This window comes from Ipomoea nil, unplaced genomic scaffold (genome assembly GCF_001879475.1).
Source record: "Ipomoea nil cultivar Tokyo-kokei standard unplaced genomic scaffold, Asagao_1.1 scaffold1834, whole genome shotgun sequence".
In the NCBI taxonomy this organism is placed as follows: Eukaryota; Viridiplantae; Streptophyta; class Magnoliopsida; order Solanales; family Convolvulaceae; genus Ipomoea; species Ipomoea nil.
Window position 1 is genome coordinate 4,137,692 of NW_017618262.1, and position 14,759 is coordinate 4,152,450.

Here is a 14,759-nt window from a genome sequence, read left to right on the forward strand (position 1 = left end):
GTGAGTGACTTTTAACAACACCGGTTTCAACAACACTTAATAGACAACGGTTAAAAAACCATTGTTGTTAGTAGAAAAGACAACGGTTAATAATCGTTGTCTATGTGCGTGACTTTTAACAACACCGGTTTCAACAACACTTAATAGACAACGGTTAAAAAACCGTTGTCGTTGGTAGAAAAGACAACGGTTAATAACCGTTGTCTATGTGCGTGACTTTTAACAACACCGGTTTCAACAACACTTAATAGACAACGGTTAAAAAACTGTTGTCGTTTATAGAAAAGACAACGGTTAATAACCGTTGTCTATGTGCGTTACTTTTAACAACACCGGTTTCAACAACACTTAATAGACAACGGTTGAAAAACCGTTGTCGTTTCTAGAAAAGACAACGGTTATTAACCGTTGTCTATGTGCGTGACTTACAACAACACCGGTTTCAACAACACTTAATAGACAACGGTTAAAAAACCGTTGTTGTTTCTAGAAAAGACAACGGTTAAAAAACCGTTGTCTATGCGCGGGACTTACAACAACACCGGCTTCAACAACAGAAATTATATCCCTACGACAACGGTTATTAACCGTTGTCTATGTGCATTTTTCTTGTAGTGATTGTTCATATTTTTTGCATTGTAAGACAAAAAAGACTTCTCAAGTGACCAAAATCAAATAATCATGTCCCACACAAAAATTGTTTATATCATGTGATAAGGACCCCTAAAAATCCCCAACTCTAACGGACAAGGGTTAAACAAGTCGTCTTCAATTCATTCTCCTCCCAAAAATCTCCAACTCTACGGATCCCAACATTGAACAAAGCATGTGAAATAATATAAATCACGATAACTCAATGGCTTATCTCAATGGACTCCACACCCTAACTGGAAGCAGATATAGCCAAATGCTGACGTGCACAAAGAATCTTCTCACTTTGAATATAAATATATAATCCCTACACTGTCACCGTCGAGTTTTGAACCTTGACCTCTTCTCCCAAATACTGCATATTGAACTAATAAGCTACGCTTGTGCATAAAAATCTTCTAATTATACTAGTTCGTACAATTAGATTTCTCGACTTAAAAAATCTCTAATCAGAACCTCAAACTTATATATATAAAAAAAAAAAAAAAAAAAGTGCAAATGTGCAATTAGACGACCATTTTGTAGAGTACTTCCAAGTAACTAATAAATTACTTGATATTTAAATTTTTCAAGCTGATTTGGTGAGTTGATGTGGTTTCAACATATTTATTTAAAATGATATTATATTAAATTTTATTTTTAATAAATAAATTAATAATAATAATAATAATAATAATAATAATAATAATAATAACAAAATATTCTTCTAGATTATTCTTCTAGATTTGGTTGTTCGTTTGCCGTCGACTATCGTCGTCCCACTATGCCTACTATCCACGCTTATCGCAACTGCTGACCGACAGTTGTTCGCCTTCACCGCCACTTCTCATTACTTTTTTTGTAAGTAGCTGCGGCAACATGCAGTGATGGTGGCAGCTTGGCAAATGAACTGGGCAGGTCAACACTCAACATGATGGCTGTGAGGACATCGATAAAAATTATTTGTGGTATTAAAAGTATTTATTAAAATGAAAAAGGGAAAAAATCAAAATAATCTAAAAATATAATAAGTCTCAATCAAAGTTATATATCTCATTTATATCTATGTTTTTAATGCTAATCATTTTTTATATTGTATTTTTAGAGTTTTACTATATAATTTTTTGGACAAAAATATTCTTACTGTACGTTATAACTTCCGTTATCTTTTCCATTATTGTTACTATGCACATGCATCCACCATATATTTTGTTATATTCTTTAATGATAATAATATTTGTAGACATTATATATTGGATTATTATTATAAATAAATTTGATTTCGTATAAATTTTAGGGAAAATGACACTTTTCCTCTCAATTATATGTGTATAGCACATTTCCCCCCTGAATTACTCATGTAAGCACAGTAGCTCCCTCAATTATTTTAAAAGTGACGATTTTTCCACATGATATATTAAATTGACATTTTTACCCTTAAAGCAAACATTTTATTTATTTTTCACCTCCAACAAATTATTGCTTATACATAGGGATGACCACGTTTGGTTCGAACTGAACCAGACACTATAGCAATCGAATTGAAAGTTTCTGATTATGATTCAGATACAGAGCCCAATATTTGGATTTCAATTTATTAAGGGAAACACATCACAATGAAATGCAAAAAAAAAAAAAAAAAAAAAAAAAAAAAAAAAAAAAAAAAAAAAAGTACACAACAGACCCAAAAAAATACACCATATAACTAAGCACACCCCAATGGTTTATTTTCCGAACACTGTATGATGTTTTTACTCACACCTAATGGTGTGTTTTTATGATGTATACTTAATTTGTGTGTGTTTTTGTGGTGCATTTTCCTAACGTTGGTGGTGTATATTTGTTGAACTATTATTAAGGGAAACACACCATAATGAAATGCAAAAAAAAAAAAAAAAAAAAAAAAGTACACAACATACCCAAAAAATACATCATATAACTAAGCACACCCCAATGGTTTATTTTCCGAACACTGTATGGTGTTTTTACTCACACCTAATGATGTGTTTTTGATGATGTATACTTAATTTGTGTGTGTTTTTGTGTTGCATTTTCCTAACGTTGGTGGTGTATATTTGTTAAACTATTGGTGACGCCGCACCGCCACACCTAAGGATATCGTTGCACTTGAACCTTACTATATATATATATATATATATATATATATATAGACACACACACACACACACACACACACTTACTTTTGGTAGCCATGCCTTCTCGTGCGGTCGCTTGAAAAAGGCATCAACAGTGTTAGGAAAATGCACAACAATGAAAATGCATAAATACACAAAAAAAAAAAAAAAAAAAACTACAACACATCCAAAATATGCACCATAACTTTTCCGGCCACCTCTAATTGTGCACTTTCGGTCGCTTGAAAAAGGCATCAATAGTGTTAGGAAAATGCACAACAATGAAAATGCATAAATACACACAAAAAAAAAAAAAAAAAAAAAAAAAACTACAACACATCCAAAATATGCACCATAACTTTCCCGGCCACCTCTAATTGTGCACTTTCGAACACTGTGTGGTGCTTTCGTATATTAGAGATATATCTTTGTGTACATTCGTATGCTTTCGTATATTAGAGATATATATTCAACATCTATTCTCATGCCCTATTGTGTAGGGAGACTGGCCAAATGGTTTGCTCCATTCGTATGGGTGGGGATCGAATGCTCAACCTCATGTTTAAGGAAACGGTTTGCTCCATTCACATGGGTGAGATCGAACCCCCAACCTCATGTTTAAGGAACGAGGTGCTGAACCACCACGTCAACCATGTTTGTTAAAAAATTTAATAAGATAATAATTCTCAAAAATCGTATTATATTTTAATTAATTTAAACTTGAATTATTATCCTAATTTCAACTTGTAAATTGTAATTTAAATTTTTACACTATAAATATGCATTATTAATTAGAGTGAGAATCCTACCAATTTACACCTACAACCAAATTCAGTGTTTACTCTCAAGTCACATATCAAGTTTTGAATAATTTCCAAAAAACTATATATTTCTTAACATTATTGTCTCAAAGAATTAAATATGACTTTATCTTTTTTATCAGTATTTTCTTACGGCCCGTTTGGTTCGCGGAAATTATTTGAGGGGAAATACAATTAGAATTCTATGAGAAAAAAATTACCAGAAAGATTAATTACATTGTTTGGTTGGTAGAAAATAAATTACTGAGAATATTGATTCAATTATTTGGTTGAGTTTGGAATTGTACGGAATAATGAGTATAAAGACAATTATTTTTTTTGGGTATACTAGGGGTTTCATCTCAGACAAAATGACTAACGCTGGATTGTAGGCACCTCTTTCGGTGGAACAGATGGTCTGAAGATTTAAAACTGCTCCATGCCTAAAGTCAAGGATCGATCACTTGACCTTTGGTTAATGATGGATGAGTCAATTTCACTCAACCACATCCCAAATTATATAAAGACAAATATACGCCTACACAATAATAACAATAAAAATAATGATAATTAAGAAAGTTCATGAACCAGGCAAAAAGAAAAGTTACTTTTAAAAAAAAATCAAAGAAAATATTAAAGAAAATATTTTTCAGCAAACCAATGTTCGTCATATTTTTTTTTTTTGAAAGCTACTGGCTCTATTACATTGTAGTATCTGTTCATATACTTTCTCAACCTACTGAAACACAAAGAACCAATAACGCCTCCATTAAGGCTCAAACTTATAATCTTCTAAATGGAAGTCCAACCCGAGTACCATTAGAAAATATTTTTTAGCAAACCAATGTTCGTCATATAAAATCTGTATAATTTGATTTATTTAAAGACTATTACTTATAAATAAGGATAAGGATTACCAATATACATTTTTTTTTTGTCAAAGCACCCAATATACATCTTTAGAAAATGGAGCTATATTTTTACCGGTAACTCACAATGCAGATGATTTTATCGTTTACGTTTATTAATTCAATTAATTACTTAATTAGGTGAAAGTTTGGAAGAATTAATTAATTAATTAATGAGTCCGATCCGCTGACTTTTCGGTGGGTGAGATTTTGACTTGCTGCCATTGTAGCGTAGCCTCCAAGGCCACTAAGCCCCACATTTCATATGACAATGACAATTACAGTAATTTGTTCTTTCTTTTGTTTTATTTTTTAAGCGTATTTATCGGTTAGTAAAATTTAATTTTAAATTCATATAAAATATTTTTAAAACATTAAAAAGGTTAATTTAAAACACAATAGTATTGGATGTGGATAAATCAACTGTTAAAATGCAAGATTAGAAATTAAATTTGAGTAAAAGTTAAATTTTGTTGGCACAATCAAGCTATATTTAAATATGTTTCACAACTTTGTAAGTGTAATTTGAGCCTTAGGTTAAATTCATATTAGTCTCAAAGTAATAAAGATTGAGTTTGGATTGTTTCTCTGAGTTTGACTCTTACAAAAAAGTCAAACTAATCCAATTTAAAAATTTTTAACATGGTTCATACGTGAAAGTATTTACATTTTCATTTCGCTTACAAATTTCTTCAAATGTTGAGTTTAAGTGGTTATTATTTAGTACTTTTGGTCAATCACATATTACACATTAAGTTTATTATTTGTCCATTAAATTAATTATTTATGATTTGTTTATTTTCTTTAATGTTTTATTATAATTTTATAATTAATTGCACTTTTAATATATAAATTTTATGCATTTATGAAAATTTGAATTATAATAAATAAATAACATTGAATCAAAACATCTTAATTGAATTAGACATAGGCTTTGTTTGGTAACATAGTTAACTTATCAGGTAATTTTGATCACTATTAGCTGCTTGACTTAGTTAAACAAATAATATAAGTGTTTAATTGATTAGTTTTTATAACAGTTTATTGCTCCTCGCTAAAATTCAAAAAACTTTTTTAAAAAGTCATTTTGTATTTTTTGAATGTTATTGACTCTATTACAATGTAATATCTGTTCATAACTACTTTCTCAACCTACTGAAGCACAAAGAGTCAATAATGTCTCAGTGGTCTATTACAATGTAGTATTTGTTCATAACTACTTTCTCAACCTACTAAGCACAAAGAGCCAATAAAGCTCAAACTCACAACCTTTCATATGGGAATCCAACCCGGGTGCCATCTGAGCACAAGGTGCTTGGTAAGTCATTTTGTATTTAATCAGCTTTTAACTAACTATTTATTTACTAAACATCTCTCTACAATCAGCTAATACTATCAAACTAGTCAAACTCACTAATTCAATGTACTGAGAATTACTTGCCAAACATCCAATCCAATAGATATATAAAATGAGATGGGTGGTGTATTTATGACTACTCCGTAGTACTTTATTCCAAAAGGCTAATATTGTAGATTAAAAATGTGAGGGAAAAAAAAAAAGGAAAGAAAGAAAAGGAGACAGTACGCGAAATACCGGATTCACTTGATCCCTCCCACGGCAGTTTGTCAGGCCGGGAGAGAGAGAGAGAGAGAGAGAAACCGACACTAATAGCGTTGCAGCACTTAAGAGCCACGAGGAGAGGGAGGGGGAGAAGGTGTATAAATCTGGTGTGATCACCAGATCTGGAGAGATACAGTGAGGAGCGTGTTTGGTTGGTAAGAAATGGAGTACATAGACAACTTGCCGCCGATGGATCTGATGCGCTCCGAGAAGATGACCTTCGTGCAGCTCATCATCCCCGTCGAGTCCGCTCACCACGCCATTACTTATCTCGGCCAGCTCGGCCATCTCCAATTTCGCGATGTACTTTCCATCTCCCTGTGAATTTGTATCTGTATATGTCATATGAGTACGCTTGAACATGTTAATGCTGAATTTACTGTTATATAACGATTTGGTTTGGTCCATGTTTGAATTGACGGTTTCATTTTTTGTTCAATTTTAACGACTGTTTGGATGCTAGTTTAGGTCTTGTGCAATAGTGTGGAACAATTCCTTCTTGTTGCTTAGGATTTAGTGATGAACTTTTGGTCCTGTAGATTCAGTGTTTGAGGGGAGAGAGTTATTGGGATTCAATTAGAGCTGCTAGTTTTAGTGTGAGTGAAGTACTCTGAATCAAGACAGACTTGTTGATATCATATAACTTGGGACTTTTCAGAATGTTTCATGCCATGGCATATAAGCTCTTATGTGTGATTGCAATGGTGAAGCTTTGAATTATATTAACTCCTTTTTTTAGTGTGAATGAGTAAAGAATCTTTAAGGTGGAGCTACAAAATTACATATAATGAGGTGGGTGTAAAAGGAACCATAGAGAAGGAGAGTGGAGAAATTAAGAAGGGGATGAATCACAGATTTTCATTTCTTAAAACATTTCCAACTTTTTTTTTGTTTTTTTTTTTCCGCAGTTCATACATATAGCTCCTCTATGAAACCACTACTAGCTGCTCTTCTAACAAAAAAATCAATTTGCTAAAGTAAGGCAAGAAACTCGGATAAGGAAATATAAGAAAAGTGATTTATCAATAAAGCAATTTAAATAATGTCATCAAAATCCAAATTCCAAGTCTCTGAATTGAACCCAAAACTTCCAATGCAATGGGGTCATTTAACTGAATACCTTGTTCGTTACAGAATTGTTTGAACTCATGGTTGCACTGGTTATAGGTAGCTGTTCCACCAGTACAAAAAGTATCTGACATCATATCAGATAAGATTCATCCTTATGAAATTCCCTTCTATTATAAAGTAAAAAATTCCTCAATAGTCAATTGAGGATAGGCAACTGTTGCTTCATGTGATTGTTACCACATAATTGTCTGAAAGCTGTGTGCAACCATTGCATGTTACAATTTTGGATAGTTCTCTTCAGCTTTGTCTCTAACAAAAAAAATGATGCATTGTAATATACTACTTCAAGAATTCTACATTGTATTTAAGTGTGAAATCCATTGTCAAAGGATTTTGTAGCAATACATAACAATTTAACATAGTTATATCACTTTGAATTTGAAAGATTGGCTTAAGTGATGTGGTAGGTATTCTGTTTGCTATTTTGTCTCCATCTGCTTTTAAGAAAATGCACTCACCTTGTATCTTTTTCTATGGGCAGTTAAATGCAGATAAGAGTCCTTTCCAACGGACATTTGTTAACCAGGTATCTATGAAGGAGAAATTCTTCTGTTTTAAACATGCTGGATAAAACATTGCTTGATAAGATGTGCCTATTGCTATTCACATCTATTTTGAACTAATGTCTATAGAAAATTGTTTTTGGATTTGTGAATGTCATTCACTCATTCCCATAGAAGAAAACGAAGAGAAATTTCTCCAATCTTTAGGGATAATAACTAAGGTATTGATATTTAGGTAAATTTCTGACCCAAGCTGAGTAACACAAATGACGCCCACTAATACTAGCCAACATCAATGGCATATATGCATCTACTCCATTTTGGCCTGCTTTGGCCCCAAAATATCTTTATGTCAATGACTTCAAAATTGTGGTACATCTTCATAGTGCAGTCTTTACTATGTGGAAGCTTAACCAATTTGGATGTTATTTGCAGTCGTAGTGTTTGCACAGGACCTGTGAGAATATTTTTATTGCACCTTGCATCTGGAGATTGTCTTTACTGTGTTTTATGCTTCTTATATGGTTATTACTTTTCTGTGGATTTTCACAGGTAAAAAGATGTGCAGAAATGTCGCGAAAGCTACGATTTTTTAAAGATCAGATACATAAAGCTGGTCTATTGCCTTCACCCAATCCTGCTTCTGAACCGGATATTGAATTAGAAGAATTGGAGGTCTCTTTTATATTAACATTTTAACAAGTGAACATCCCTCTTTTCCCCACCTTATTGAATGTGACGAATGCCGTTTTACCTTTGGATTTTAGGTTCAACTTGTAGAGCATGAGCATGAGCTGATTGAAATGAATGCAAACAGTGAGAAATTGCATCAATCATATAATGAGCTCTTAGAATTTAAGATGATACTGCAGAAGGTAAAGCATCAGTTTTATTCTGACTTCAAGCATTTGCGAAGCCTATAAACTCTTGATACCATGGTTTATAATAAGCACAGTATTGTTAATGCTAGATTAACATTTGATTTTGCACCTATCTTTATATTGAACTATCCAACACTCTCAGCTGTGCTTGCCCCTTGCCCTACGATCAATCTTCTTATTTTTAATTGTCACTTCAGTTGGCTCTAGGCCTCAGCTGTTTTTGACTGATCAATCATCATATCTTTAATTGTAACTATTGTTTTCAAGTGGAATGTAGAGTCGTATAAAATTTGTACACAACCTTGAATTTGTAGTTGTTGGATTATGTATGAACCCTTTCATACTTCAAATGCTGTCTTTATGTGTCATTTTGGAAAATTCCAGGCTGGTGAGTTTCTTGTTACTCAGAGTCATGCACCAGATCAGGGAACAGAATTAAATGAAAATGTGCACTCCAATAATAATTTTGCCGATACAGCATCATTACTTGAGCAGGTGACTTTTCTCATCCTGTAATTAAAATATTATGTGCATGATAACATATAATAGTGATTCTAATTACTCACACAAACACATTTTGAATATTTCCTATCTTCAGGAGCTGCGTCCTGAACTTTCCAGCCAGTCTGGTATAAGATTTATTAGTGGCATTATCTGCAAGTCCAAAGTTCTTAGATTTGAAAGGATGTTATTTCGTGCTACGAGGGGAAATATGCTTTTCAATCAGGCAGTTGCTGATGATCAAATCCTGGACCCTACTTCAAATGAAATGGTCATATTCTTTTCTTCTTAATTCTTTTCACAATTAAATGTGTACGGTCTTTAGCTGTGTCGAGGAGATAAAAAAAGAAGATAGGAGTAACACAATTTTAAATAAGTTTATCTTTGTTATTTTGTTTAATTCGTTAAAAAGGTTCTGTAGAAATAATTGCATCAACAGTTAATTTCAGAATGTCTCTCGTTTGAACTACTACTATTCATTGACTACCAACATCTTCATTTCATTATAGCTGACCCTCAGGTTTTGCTTTTGCAGGTTGAGAAAATAGTATTTGTAGTATTCTTTTCAGGTGAGCAGGCAAGGACCAAAATATTGAAAATTTGTGAGGCATTTGGTGCAAGTTGCTATCCTGTTCCTGAAGATACCGTAAAACGAAGACAAATTACTCTTGAAGTATGCCAATAAACAGATTACTTGCGTTTATTTTCTTTTGTTGAAGACAGGATTTTCTTGGATTCATTGTGGTTTTAAAAGATCCTTTTTTTTTTTTGGTCGGAGTTTGGATATATATGTGTGTGTGTGAATATGATTCAGTGTTCCTTGAGTTTTGTGTATCTAGATTACTTCATTTGTGAGTGGCAACTATAATATTGTAAGAGAATTAACTTCATTGCAGGTTTTGTCACGTTTAACTGAATTGGAAACCACTTTGGATGCTGGATTACGCCATCGAGATAAGGCATTGACCTCAATTGGATTTCAGCTAACCAAGTGGGCGAACATGGTAAGTAGGAGGATTTTCAGATTAGAGATTGTTTTTAGTTTGCTTGTTGATGTGGATGTGATGCTATCAATCTTTTGTTAGTGAGGAATCTGAGTCAAAGCTTCATATATATTTTCTAGGTTAGAAGGGAAAAGGCTGTCTATGACACTTTAAATATGCTGAATTTTGATGTTACAAAGAAATGTCTTGTTGGTGAGGGCTGGTGTCCGATGTTTGCAAAGGCTAAGGTAGTTTTCTGAATTATTTTTGTTTGTGGATAAGACATTCCGTTATATTTATATTACCTTACATGGGAAATGTTGTGGCAATATAGATTCAAGAGACTTTGCAGCGTGCTACATTTGATAGCAATTCACAAGTGGGGATAATATTTCATGTAATGGATGCTGTTGAGTCACCTCCAACATACTTCAGAACAAACCATTTTACAAATGCATTCCAAGAAATTGTTGATGCATATGGGTAAGTCAAAAAATATGCAACAGATTTTTTTATTTTTTATTTTTATTTTAAATTATTTGGAAAGTGAAGGTATTTGGCCTAAATTTTATGGGCTTTGTGTGTGTGTGTGTGTCAAATACACTTCCCTTTGAATTAGTTTTTTTTTTTTTTTTTTTTTTTTTTTAAATTTCCCTCTTCAAATGAAGATTTATGTGGTCTATAATATCTGTCCACTTTAGACTTCTCTAGAACTTTGGGCTTGGTGTAGTGCCCAAGTGCCTACCTGATACCTCTTTGATGACATATACTCATGGGTTTAAGCCCTTGAAGCCTCCTCTTTGAAAGTGGATGTAAGTTTGTGTACATCCCCCTTCCTCAATATAACATGGGAGCCTTGTGATATTGTTTATACATTTCGAAAATTCATGAACAAATTTTTTTATTGTGTTTTTAAAAATAAAAAATAACACACAAACCTGTTTGTTTATTATACATTCAGGATTGAAAAGTAAATCACTAATTTAAATGCATATTCTTGCAGAGTTGCAAAATACCAGGAGGCAAATCCTGCTGTTTATACAGTCATTACGTTTCCTTTTTTGTTTGCTGTGATGTTTGGTGACTGGGGTCATGGAATTTGTTTGTTACTGGGAGCTTTATTTCTTATAGCTCGAGAGAATAAGCTTGGTTCTCAGGTGTGTCTTCTTTAGTATGTTTAACTACTGGTGTCCTCTATAGAAATTGTTCTATTTGGTATATATTTTTTATTTTTTATATATGCATGTGTGTAACGATATCTAATTAGTTTCCTTTTGTTGTCAGAAACTAGGGAGCTTTATGGAGATGCTCTTTGGTGGCCGCTATGTGCTTCTCTTAATGTCAATATTTTCAATTTACTGTGGGTTGATATACAATGAATTCTTCTCTGTTCCCTTTCACATATTTGGCAACTCTGCATATAAATGCCGAGATGCTACATGCAGGTATACTATAAATTATTATTGCTTACATCTATGCTAATGTATACGTCAATCATGAGTTTATTACAATTAAAATTTAAAATACAACGTTTATGTCATTAAGTGCCTTTAAACTGAGATGTGCCTTGGTTGGACGCCTTTTAATCTCAAATATGTGTGTGTGCACTTTTACATGCTCTTGAATTTGTTATTATCCGTACATTGTGGTTGTGACTACATAAGAATTTCTATATAGGATTGATTTTTCTTCCTTACCCAAGTCGTATTACATACATTTTTATGGAACTTTTTAGGGGTTTGGTGGTAATAGTGGGTGGGTTACAGTAGCAAGGGTGGTAGTGAGTGGTGATTCGTGTGTGTTTTCACTTTGGAAAACATATGGAAAATGTTGTCTATTTACTGAAGAAAACATTTTATTTTTATTTTTAAATAAATTCTTCTAGTTTTTATATTGTGTTTTCAAATATTCTCTGTGAAAGTTGAAAATTGCGAACTGAACTTTGTTTTCCAAATCAAAAAGCATTTCCTTTTAAATACAAAACTCTATTTTCCATTTTTTTTCCAGTTTTTCTGGAAAACTGAAGTATTTTTCCATCACTATTAAACTGTCCCCAACGGTCTTTTTTTATTTAGGGTATTGAAGTTATAAGATTTTCCCTTGTTTGTGTATGTTTACTTACAATATGTGTTTGCCTTGACAGTGATGCGCGTTCAGTTGGTTTAATAAAATATAGTGACCCTTATCCATTCGGTGTGGACCCAAGTTGGCGTGGTAGCCGTTCAGAACTGCCTTTCTTGAACTCCCTTAAGATGAAGTTGTCTATCCTGTTAGGCATTGCACAAATGAACCTGGGTATTATGTTAAGTTACTTCAATGCCCGCTTCTTCAACAGCTCACTTGATATTAAGTATGTGAATTTTGCTTTTCTTTCCTTCTCCCCTCCCCCTTTTTTCCTTTTCAGTTGATGATTCCCCTGTTCAAGAAAAGAGATTTATTGTGTGAATTGCTTAACAGGTATCAGTTTGTTCCACAGATGATTTTTCTCAACAGCCTTTTTGGATATCTTTCACTTCTCATTGTTGTCAAATGGTGCACTGGTTCTCAAGCAGATCTCTACCATGTTATGATTTACATGTTCCTAAGCCCTTTTGAGGATCTAGGTGAAAATAAATTATTTTGGGGGCAGAGTGTGCTGCAGGTAGAGACCATTTACATCTTCATAACCTTGGAACACTTTTTGTTCTGCTTTGTTTGATTAAGAATATACTGCTGCAGGTTATTTTATTGCTTTTAGCCCTTGTTGCTGTTCCATGGATGCTCTTCCCAAAACCGTTTATTTTGAAGAGACTCCACACTGAGGTATTGCATCTAATAACTTCTGCTTTCTCACCCTTAACATGTATGAAATCCTAATATAATGTCTTCATTGAGTAAATATGCTTTGCCTCCTCTTGGATTACTGCTACCTCCTTTTCTTACCTGAGATTCATAACTGTAGATCGGGTGTAATCATGTCCAATGCCAATTGCACAGATAAGGTTGTGGATAATGCAAAAACCTCACTAACATTGAGCCTTGCTAGTGATCTTTCAAACTAAAATTGGAAACTCACTAAACATTTGTGTAACTGTGCTTGGATATATTCCTTTCTGGCTGTTGTAGTCGAGTCTACAATTTCTTGTTTTCTCCTCAACAGACAACAGCAATCAGAGTAGTAAAAGCAGCTCCTTTTACTTGATATTCTTACACCTTCAAATTGATCAGTTCCACAATGTTTTGAAATTCTTTCATCACCTAGAAGTGTGTTGGAGTTTGAGTACTTTCCCCTAATATTTGCAAAAAAAAGAAGAGGTTTTCAGAATGCCTTTTTTAAAATAATGCTTTATTGATAAAAAAAAAACTTTTCTGATTAGCAAGGAGATGACATAGGGCCTAGGCGGAAGCTCTGCCAGACAGCTGGTTTTAGTTGTTTCAATATGTTAATTTCTCTGTGTAATTTGTTTGGTGCAATGGTAACCTTGTAAGATAATGACAGTTGGTGAACTTTTTAGTGATGTATTGAACTTGTGCTTTTCAATCATTAGAGATTTCAAGGTCGTACATATCGGATGCTTGGAAGCTCTGAGTTGGATAATGAAGAAGAGCCTGATTCTGCCAGGGAGCATCGGGAGGAGTTCAATTTTAGTGAAGTTTTTGTGCATCAAATGATACACTCTATTGAGTTTGTCCTCGGTGCTGTATCTAACACAGCTTCATATCTACGGCTATGGGCTCTGAGGTTTGTTGGTCATGTCACCTATTATTGATCATAAATTAATTTTTTTTATAAAATTATATATGATTGATACATTCTTCTGTTGTTACAGTTTGGCTCACTCGGAACTATCTACCGTATTCTACGAGAAAGTTCTCCTCCTTGCTTGGGGGTATGTTCTCATAGGCCTTTATTCTGAGAAGCATATGAGAAAAAGTTCTCCTTCGCTTTGTTTGAATGCAACTATTTACATGATTGTTATTACAGGTACGATAACCTTATCATTCGATTAGTGGGGCTGGCAGTGTTTGCCTTTGCAACAGCATTCATACTGCTCATGATGGAGACTCTGAGTGCTTTTCTTCACGCATTACGTCTTCATTGGGTGGAATTTCAGAACAAGTTTTATCACGGTGATGGCTACAAGTTCAAGCCATTCTCCTTTGAGTTGTTAGCAGACGACGATGATTAATACAACATAAGCTAACTGAATACTTCACAGGGGGCCCCAATTTTGGTCGGCTTTGTTTGTCAGTCAAGCAGCTAGCTAGCACAGGAGTTGTAAGTAGTGGCTAAGAATTTTTTCTTCAGTGAAGTCTTACAAAAGGGAATTGGGCTGGGGTCATAGAGCTGTTTACTAATGTAATAGATATTTGTATATTTTTGTTATACATACATGTCTTATCATCTTCTCCGCCAAATAGGGTATTGAGACACAGTTGTAAAGAAGGAACTTTTTTGCTCTATTCATGCACTTGTTTTAATTTGGACAGTAGAGAAAAGAAGAATGGATTCAATTCCTTATATAGAAGCTTAAGCCGTATCAAGTTTGTTTAAGTTTGTTTTATATTAAACCTTCTTCGTCCCCAGCACGCAAGTATTTTATCCAAACATTTTTCTTCTTCTTATTATTATTATGGTCGTCCAGTCCTGGTGAATGGTGATTGCTGTTAACAAAGGAAATTGTGA

At 33.5% G+C, this 14,759-nt stretch overlaps 1 protein-coding gene across 1 annotated transcript; it reads left to right on the forward strand.

Annotated features, from left to right (window-relative positions):
- The first annotated feature begins 6,028 nt into the window (after positions 1-6,028).
- On the forward strand, positions 6,029-14,613 carry LOC109192943 (V-type proton ATPase subunit a1-like). The gene is made up of 18 exons (XM_019343663.1): positions 6,029-6,397; positions 7,707-7,751; positions 8,281-8,403; positions 8,496-8,603; positions 8,994-9,104; positions 9,208-9,381; positions 9,646-9,783; positions 10,007-10,114; positions 10,234-10,341; positions 10,428-10,576; positions 11,097-11,250; positions 11,378-11,538; positions 12,237-12,443; positions 12,551-12,734; positions 12,812-12,895; positions 13,621-13,814; positions 13,903-13,962; positions 14,058-14,613. Exons 1-18 carry the CDS (start codon positions 6,257-6,259, stop codon positions 14,260-14,262), a joined length of 2,454 nt encoding a protein of 817 aa, XP_019199208.1. The 5' UTR covers positions 6,029-6,256; the 3' UTR covers positions 14,263-14,613.
- The last annotated feature ends 146 nt before the right edge of the window (positions 14,614-14,759 follow it).